The 9,816-nt window shown below is 33.9% G+C and overlaps 1 protein-coding gene across 2 annotated transcripts; it reads right to left on the bottom strand.

Annotated features, from left to right (window-relative positions):
* Positions 1–659: 659 nt before the first annotated feature.
* LOC114714418 (phosphoglycolate phosphatase 2) lies at positions 660–4,329 on the bottom strand. Of its 2 annotated transcripts, none has more exons than XM_028899157.1 (11): positions 4,136–4,329; positions 3,986–4,053; positions 3,812–3,904; positions 3,650–3,721; positions 2,994–3,065; positions 2,583–2,642; positions 2,445–2,497; positions 1,640–1,737; positions 1,444–1,543; positions 1,221–1,324; positions 660–949 (listed from the first exon to the last, which is right to left on the bottom strand). In XM_028899157.1, the coding sequence occupies exons 1-11, from the start codon at positions 4,212–4,214 to the stop codon at positions 849–851; spliced, it is 900 nt and encodes a 299-aa protein (XP_028754990.1). In that variant the 5' UTR covers positions 4,215–4,329; the 3' UTR covers positions 660–848. The 2 variants fall into 2 exon arrangements, with proteins under 2 accessions (XP_028754990.1, XP_028754991.1); XM_028899158.1 differs by having other exon boundaries at positions 3,821–3,904.
* Positions 4,330–9,816: the final 5,487 nt, after the last annotated feature.

Below are 9,816 nucleotides of genomic sequence, written 5' to 3'. Positions count from 1 at the left end.
ATAATATATCCCTTCCCTCTTTTCCTTTTCTTTCTTGAGCTTATCTCTCCCATTTGACCTGTAATCCTCACTTTTCTCTCTGGAAAGATGAAGAAAAACTTGTGGACCACATATGATATTGAAACGTCATTGTGTGCTTCTGGGTTTGGAGTTCCACTGATCTTTTCTGAACTGACTCTTTTATTATTTATAGGATAAAGGGTCATGTATCGTTTTGCAGACACAAATACTTAAAAAAGAAAAAAGAAAAAAAGCCAAATAAATAAAACCAAGAAACTACAAGTGATTGTTAAAGAGGGTAGGTGGGTCTCCATTATCGATGTGGATTATTTTATGCATGACTGAAAATTCTTCCTAGCTTTAAAAATTTAAATATATAATATTTATTATATTACTATAATTATTTAATATTGATTATCTATATACATTCATCATGTTATTTTTCAAGCTCTTATATGATTTTGTGGAAATCAAAGTTATTGGAAGATGCAAATATTGGCCTACGATATTGATAAACAGGCTATTACCACCAAATACTGCAGTATTATATTACTTATTCATCCAAGCCATCTCTTTTCTTCTTAACCTTATTTCTTCTATATATATATATATATATCTCTCTCTCTAGTCCATTCTCCTATTACTGATAGGCAAGAAAATTTCAAAATAATGACAACAGTAATAATATTAATAATAAGAATGGGGAAACAATCAGATATCTCAAAGAAATAGTTTGTGTATGGATCAATTGCTCTCAGTTAGAGCATGTAGCTTTTTTATGGACTACCTGCAACTGTAAAAAAATTTCCCAAGAATTGAAAGGGATGTCCAAATTGGAAGGTATTAAACTAAGCTCCCGAAAATTTCAGCATATCAGATAGTTGGCCCGTATAGTAGTCTGGTTGAATGTTATTTGAAGGGTCTTTCAGCTCAGGTTCTGACGTGACACCTGTTCCCCCAAAGTAATCAAACCAAGTTGTCAATAATTTTCATAGTCAGGACAACTCGAAAGACAAGTCCTTTTTTCTTAAATCACAATTGAAGATCCTATAAGGACATTAATGTACAGTGAGGACCGCGTATCACTTGAAACTTCTGAATTTACAAATCAAACTCCCATATTCACAACTTGAAGGTCTTTTATTTTATATAAATTTTCTTATAGGGTCTTTAATTCAATTGTCACCCCCCACCTCCGAAGAGAAAGCTGAATCCATTACCTGAAAATACAAGAAGAGTTTTGCAGCCGGCATTCTGTCCAAACAAAATATCAGTGTCTAGCCTGTCCCCCACCATACACATCTTGGATGGACTTATGTTGAATCTGATTCAAAGGATGAATTATACAATGATGAGAAGAATATCAAGCGAGTGGCAAGTCCCTGCGGGAAAGGAAAAATGGGGAAAAAGAACCAACAAACTTATGTCATTTGGCTTTCTTACTTCTGTAATAAAAAGTCCATCATAAAGGTGGATGGCTTCCCAACTACAACAGGCTCCTTTTGGGTTGATCCACAAATGGCAGCAACCATACAACCGGCACCTGAAGTTCATTTTTGATCCATTATACGACCATATAATTAATCAAGTTGCATACTAATTCTAGTCTACGAGAATAGAATGGAACTGAGAACCAGACCAGGCCATTCTTGCAAGGCAGTCATATGTCCAATTGCATCTCCATTGGTGGCAATGAAAAGGCATCCAGGATTCTCCCGTATGCAAAGAGTTCCATACCTGTGAAGTCAGACATTGAAGTATAATCATATGAAGCAAAGAACAGCGAGTAATAAACTGATGATTTGATGCTAGCATTCAAAAGGTTTTCTTGTTTCACAATAATTTCAGAGGATGTAAAAAGATATTAAAACTGTGATTTTTAGCTGTTTCATATAGTCATATTCATGGCTCGCCTAGGGCAAATGAGAAATAATACTGAAACTTCAACGTCCATTCTTCTGTCAGGTCGCTCTCTAAGGCACGTGATTTATTTTGACTTACTTTAACTGTTTTTTTTTTCCTTTTGGTTATGTGACTTACTTTAACTGTTGTAATTGTTAGTTTGATGCATCAGTCTTCTTGAAAAAGAGTAATGTGTTCAATATGTCATTCATTCTGTATCATATACTTGTTACAAAAACCTTGTACTCTATCCTTACAGATGTTTGGCATAAATAAACGTCAAAAGAAGCAGTTTAGAAAACTCGGCAGAGCAGATTAATCCACAAGGCCGAACTAAGACTGCCAGAAACTTGTGCTCTCTCTCCATAATTCATGTCGTGGCAGGTGCAAAAATACAGTTGTGATAGCATCTCTTAATATTTTTTATGAACTACATATGCAGACAAGTCATTAAGGATCCTAAGTTTGATCACTGGAGACACAAGTCAACAAGAAAATATACTGAAATTTTAGTCAGGAACAAAGGGGACAGATTTTCTCACTGAAGCTTGTAGTAGTTAATGTATGGATCTATTCCCACCACAACAGCTCCAACCTGCAAGAATGAGTTCAGCAGTTAACTGCATGCACTGAAGTCAGTGAAAATGCATGTAGAAAAATTGAGCAAGATGTTACATTACACTCTTATCATGGTCAAAGTAGCGGTTCTGATTCAGCTGTACTGTTTTATTCCCGTCTGCCTGCAACAATTGAACTCTTCTATGAGGGCTATGTCAGTGGCGGTCATCCCTGTCTCTGTCTTGTATCAGTGAATATTTACAGTAGGCTAAGATTTGAATTTGATCGCTTGAATCAATTTGTTAAGGGAAGGTTTCATATCTAGCGAGACTCCCTCCCACTACCTACCTCATAGAAGTGAAGGACCATCTAACCAACTAAATTTGAAGCTAAAGATCACTCGAACTGAAAGAAATTAATTTGGGAGCACAATACATTTCTCACAGATAGCTCTCTAAAATATAAAGAATGTGACCTTAAAATTTAATTCGAATCTAAGAAAAGAAGGGGAAAAGTGAATTAGCTGAACTTACTGGACCACCAAGACCGGTAAATCCTGCAAGCTGCAACTCATCCAGTATACCTTCTCCGCCAATTACATAAATCTGCAGAATGAAACGTGAAAAGCAAACCAAAAAAAAAAAAGAACAGTGGATTAAACTGACATCTTCGGATTGGCAAAAATAACAAATCTCAACCTAGATTTTATAACTGCAACAGTGAAATACTTAATGACTGTTCTAATAATTTATGAACAAGGTACTATCTAAAAAATAGGGAGTCTCCTACATGAAGCCAAGAAGTTAAAGTGGAATAAAATATTGAGACTCGAATCACTCAACATAGATGATGAGAATATTAGGACGAAACAAGCTAATGAAATCAGAATGATGCACTAACGAAAACTTGCGTACTGAGCTTCAAAAACTTCAAATGACACGAGAATGTAACTCCAAAATATTTTAGTGTCTGGCTTTCAGATTTCATTATGCAGACACAGAAACAAGCACGTGAAAGATTAACGCTGGTGAAGATGAAGTTTAACTAAGATCGTCGCAGGGTACGCCACTCAACTATCGTCTTTCACATATTGATATGTAAGCAACATAAGATATGAAACTGGGCATACTTGAAATAGAAGTAAGAATTTCAAAAGCTTTCTTTTGCGGTATTAGTTCAGCTCACCAACCTTCTTTTCCGAGGGAAAATTGTTGACCTTCAAGTACATGGCAGCAGCAAAGGACGAGGAGAAAATTTCCTCCTGCAAAATGAAAAAGGTAGCAATGAGTGAATTACTCCAAATCTAACAACATGAAAGTTCATTCCCGATTTAGTTCAAGAAAAACGAAACCTCGGAAACCGAAATTCCTAAAGACTGGAACTTTTTAGCATACTGTTTCCTCGATTTTAAGGAATTGTTGGTCACAAACACCAGCTTCTTTCCCTAAAGCACAACACAAAATTAAATTACTGATGAGTTCAATCCGATAAAAGAAATGAACAAAGTAAATCACATTACACACACCTTGGACCGGAGCATATCCAAAGTCTCGGGAACACCATCAATAAGCTTATCACCCTTCCAAATGACACCTAACAGTAACGATCATATCAAACAACTAGAATGAAGAAAGGAAGGAAAACAGGAGGAAAAATCGACAGGACATTCATATACCATCGCAATCAAAGAGGAAAGCTTCGATGGAATCCAAGAGATCTTGGAAGTTGAAAGAAGCTAGAGGATGGGAAGGCATTGTCCCAGAAGGCAAACCCAAATCAAAATTGAAGCTTTGGCCAGCAGAAGCAGGGGGCAGAGAAAACTGGAGCGAATCTGAGCGCGCGTACTATTGCTGACCAATAATGATTCCTTTTTCATTTTCCTGGTGGGCTGCTATTGTATTTAGGTTATCGGATACACAACGGTCGTTCCATCATCGCCAACCGAATTGTGGGTAAGAAAAATACTGCTGGCATGGTAAAAAAAAAGAAAAGAAAAGGCAGGAAAAAGTATAAAAAATTATACGAACAACATGAGATAGTCAAAAAGTAGAATTATTAATCTATAAATATTGATTAATGAAGGAGGCAAAATCTGAATTGATTTTTATTACGGAATCCTAATTCAAATACCGTGTAGATTGTTGGCTAATCCGTGAGATGACCAATTTTGGTCATTAGAAAATTACATATTAGTAGTTTTATTTGACGACATTACATTCCTCGTGTGTTGCTCCATTTAACACGTTAGTTCATGTCCAAGCCAGTTTCATTATGCTTGATCGATTAAATAATGAAAAGGACTATTTTTTTATAATGTGATGAATTAAGATTTAAATTTTTATTAAGAGATGCAAGACGGTTTGAATTTGTGAGGGGATAATTATCCCGATGTATCTTCATTAGCCCTAGCAGTCATAAGTCTTTTTATTTACTCTTGGTTTTCTTCTGTTTCGCTAGGTGGCACTACACAATATATTCTGAGGCATTGTGATCCTCTTCTTCTACCTCAAATTAACATTTTTATTTCCCGAATTTAGTTGTAATTTTGAGGGCTGTAATGTTTTTTTTTTTTTTTGGTTCTCATGCGTATGTAATTTGGTTTTGTATTGTTGGTTTTTTTATTATTTAATACATTGTTTTCTAGGATTGATTAGAGAAGGGACTTTAAAGAGACTTTTTTCTTTTTTATCAGCGACTTTAAAAAGACTAATTGTAATGTATACTATCTGGTCCTTAATATAAGACTTTGTTTGACTTTTATTTTAATCCTAAATATAAGACCCCAATCTACTTCGTCTCTAATATTTATGTATATTTTTTCAAGATAGTCCTTCTAATAATAATAGTTCTAGCCAATACACTTGATTAGCAAGGATATTTTAGGAAAAATAACACATATTTATTACAAATAACTAATTTAACTTCTTTCTTTAATCTTTTCAAATTAGTCAACTAGCTCTTATAATTTAGATGAGATAGTATTTCAATTTATTTCAAGATGCATGTTGTAACAACTTTTATAGATGTCTGTCTTTTCACTCGCATTGAAACGGGCCTATGTTATGTCATTAGGGACATGGTTTTAGTTGTTCAAATTTTAAGGGTCGTTAGGGCCTATGTTAATGAATCTTTTCAAAGTTGACTAGCACAGACACATGGAGAAAAATATTACCTTGTGATGTCATAGTGTAATCATTCAAATTTGAGTCCTAGAATCCTCTAAAAAAGAAAAAAGAAAAAAAGAAGAGCACATAGAATATCTGTTTTGAATGAGCGGTAGAAAAAGTAGCTTATTTTTAATTTAATTTTTTTAAAAGTTAAATTAGATAACATGATTTATATTTGGATTGGCTTTTATAAATAAGTTCTTTAATAACACTAGAAATTGTTTGGATCATGATTGAATAAATTTAGTTTACAAAATTACTAAAATGGGTATAATTTTTATTAAATCATGAAAAATGATTTAAAAAAATTATCAATTTACATAATATAATAATTCTAAATTATTTTAAAAGGAAGCTTAACGAATAAAATATGTTTTAAAAAGTTAGAAATATTATTAAAAATGATTTAGATAAATATAAAGTGATAAATAATTTTAAAAAATTAAAAATTTTATTATGGAAGCTACATTAAGCACGATAAAATAAGTAACCCAAAACAATGGTCACCAACCCACAAGAGAGAGAGAAATTATTCTGCCTCCACTAGTCCACCAACCCAGAATAAACACGATAAAAAAAAGCCTAAAGCAGCTCCCATTAGCTTAACCCAATTGTACTATCTAATTTAACTTTTGGGCCATAAGCAAGGTGGACCAAAAACGAAACCAAACGTGAGAAAAATTCCAACCGTTCAGAATGTGGCTCCAAACAGAGCAAGAATCTATATTTGCATTATTTAGCATTTTATTTTCATTATAGGAATCACCCTAGAAAATATCATTAAGAGAATGCGATTATAATTTTTATAATTTTCTTAATGCAATGCTTCAAATTGAAGAATAAACCTAACATTTTATGTTCAACATGAAGACATGAAGATAAAATGCTTCATTTTTATAATATCAACCGATCATTATATAGTTTCTATATGTGAGGGAAAGAAAATTCATAAATGTGACAACTAATGTAGTGCACACTAAGGCCTCTTCTTCTGGGCATGAGGCCTCTTCTTTTACCAAAAAAAAAACAAGAAAGAAATCTAAACACTACAATTAGACCAAAATAGCCACTATCTATATGTAATGAATAACAATGATCCTACTATTAATTGATTTAATTCAGATAACTTTTTTACTTTTGACATCTATATCACCAAAAAAAAAAAAAGAGCATGCGTATTAGAATTTTCCCACCGTGTAATGCAAGCCTCTTATTGGAGAGAGTTGATCTAGGCAAATTTTTGTACGACAAATAAATTTGACACTTTGTTCCGCGTTTTAACATCTTCATGCCAGACATCCACTTCTTCAACGAGTCATCTGCATCGTATCGAGTGGATTAGTTATGGTGGATTTATGAGGTATTCCTGAATGCCCGGGGATGAATTGGTGTTGTGTTGCTCTAGAGTTTGCTTGGAAGAGTAGGATATACAAAATGGACCATTTGAGATTTCAAATTTGGATGAGGCTACCAACATTTTGGTGCCATAGACGCCTGAGAAGCTCAAGAAACAAATGCTATTTTTGTTTCAGGCCTACCAGAGGCATGCCTCTTTGGTTCCTTACTGATTTCATTGAGGTATGTTTCTATATTTTCTGCTCTAAAATGTGGATCTGTTTCTGTGTTATATTTCTTTTTGAGTAAACTTTTGTGTTGAAATTTCAAATTCACTAAAAGTATAAACTATAAAGAACAAAGTCCTAATTAATGTACTTTAGTTATTTTTGGTATCATAATGACTAAACCATCCTAAAAAATAAGGTGATAAGGAGATATATCATCACTATTATCATGTCACTGCTTATAACATCTAAATTAGCTACCATTTTCACCATGTTTAATTTGTCAATGCACTAATTATTAGAATCTTGAGATAAAATGCATATCTTACTAGTGAACTAGTTTTTCTCAAACCGTTATTCTTAAGCTAGCTAGTTAGTCGTTATTCCAGTTAGGATACTTAAAGCTGGCCATTAGAATTTCCTCATATTATGTTTCTCTCTCCCTCATCTGTCTCCTATGTTCTTTCATTCTTGTGTGCTATTTCTATTCTCTCTCCCCCCTCATCTCCCCCTTGTTCTTTCATTCTTGTGTGCCATTCCCATTTCTCTCTCCCTCCTTGTCTCTCTCACCTGTTCTTTCATTCTTGTGTGCTACTCTGTTTCTCTCTCCCTTGTCTCCCTGTTTACCTCCTCTGATTAAGGCATCAATGATTATGGAATTTGGAAAACTATATATTCCACAAGACATCGTAAATGAAATCTTTATCAGAATGCAAATAAGGTACCTTCTACGGTACGTTTCATCCTACGAAGATTAGTGGCAAGTTATCGACACTTGATATTGTCTTAGCCATTATTTCAACCACCATAACCAACATAGTACATGTCTTCTCGTAGAGCAGAAGCAAATTCTTCCCAATACGCATCTTCTTGATGACCAAAAACAAATCAAAGTTGATTTATTCCTTTTTGACAGCAACAATGAAGTGCATGAACTTCAAAACCTCCTAGAATCATATGGACGTGTAATTGGTTCATCTAACGAGTGGCTTCTCATCATGGGACCTCGTCTTTTAATGCCTATATGGAACCTCGCCCACGTCCATGCTATGCCAGTTCGCGAAGAATTTCTCAATTTTGGGGTAAGTGTTGTTGTGGGGTTTGGATTTTGCCCCAGGTCTCAAAATTATCACATATTAGTATTGTATAGGTCAAAAGATGGTGAGGGTATGACTCAACCAGAACTTTACTCATCCTCCACACAAACACACTGTTACAAAATTTAGAAAATGTATACTTCTATGATGAAATGGTATCCGTTGGGTCTTTTATATTGGAGAGGTTATTGATTCCTCTTGGTAGAGGAGTGGGAGGACTATTTTGAGTTGCTGATTGCCTTTGACCAAAAATCCTAACTTTTTCTTCATTGATGTTGCCCGATCTAGACTCCCACAAGAGGGATAGATTGATCCTTTATGAGAATTAGGTTGGAATATTAACATTCAGGAGAAAATCAGACATTTATACTGTTGAATTATGGGTTCTTGATAACGAAAGTTGGGGATGGATAAAAAAGTATTATGTCAGAATAGCAGACATTTGGTGGCTAAGTCCCTTGACAGTATCAATATGGGGGGAAGAGAGAGTTTGCAACCTGACTGGATATTCGCATTACACAAAAGCTCTGTGCTTTCTAAACATTCGTACGTACAAGATAAAGCATGTCATGTGCAATCAAGAAGGTAACATCTTAGTTATCCACAGTTACAAAGAAAGCCTCTCTAGGAGCTTGGAGTGAGAGGGGCTTTTCATATTACTTAGCTTCTTTAGTTCTCTGAAAAGAGGGGTAGCTCTGTGCCTTTTGAACATTCGCACATACCAGATAAAGCATATCATGTCCAGTCAAGAAGGCAACATCTAGATCATCTACAATAACAAAGAAGCCTCTCTAGGAGCTATAAACCTAAGAACAAAAAACCAAACCGGACACTAAACCAATTGAGGTAGTGGTTCAACGGTTAGTTAGTCGAATTGGGATCAACTCAGGGTCAAACTGGTCATATCAAAATAATACAATTTAATTAAAAATAACATAATATAATAACATTAATAATCACTAATAACAAAATACAAGGAAATATAATAATAGTTTGATTGTAATAATAACAAAGTATAACAACATTAAGAATTTTGATCTTTACAATTCATCAATAATTAAAATAATAATCATTGATATCAAAATCATCATTAAACTTTATTCAAATGTATAGTGATTGAGATATTAGGAGCTGAATGAAAAAAAATATAACCAATAGCAATATAATCATCTAAACCTGTTCATTACCGATTCATCCCAATTTGACTGGTTTAATACTATTTCAGCACCCAGACCAAACAGGACCATTGGCTGATTTTTCAGTTAAATCGGCTAGTTTTGTTTGTTTTTTACCTTGCTATAAACTCGATATAATGCATGTCTCATCACTTTTATTTGTGAGAAGCATAGCCTCTATTGAGAAAGATTATTAAATTGTGAGGTTTTTCTAATAACATTAAATTAAACTCTTATCTTCTAAACCTATAAGATATATTTATCTTATTTTATTTCCTATAGTTTTAACTTATTTGTAACCTAGTCCTTTGACTTTAACTTGGTATGGTTTTACTACAAAAAATAATTGGAAATT

This window comes from Neltuma alba, unplaced genomic scaffold (genome assembly GCF_004799145.2).
Source record: "Neltuma alba isolate B1F8T4 unplaced genomic scaffold, ASM479914v2 tig00011501_pilon, whole genome shotgun sequence".
Lineage (NCBI taxonomy): Eukaryota > Viridiplantae > Streptophyta > Magnoliopsida > Fabales > Fabaceae > Neltuma > Neltuma alba.
The sequence above is the reverse complement of the archived record's forward strand: the minus strand, read 5'-3'. Positions and strand labels throughout refer to the sequence as shown.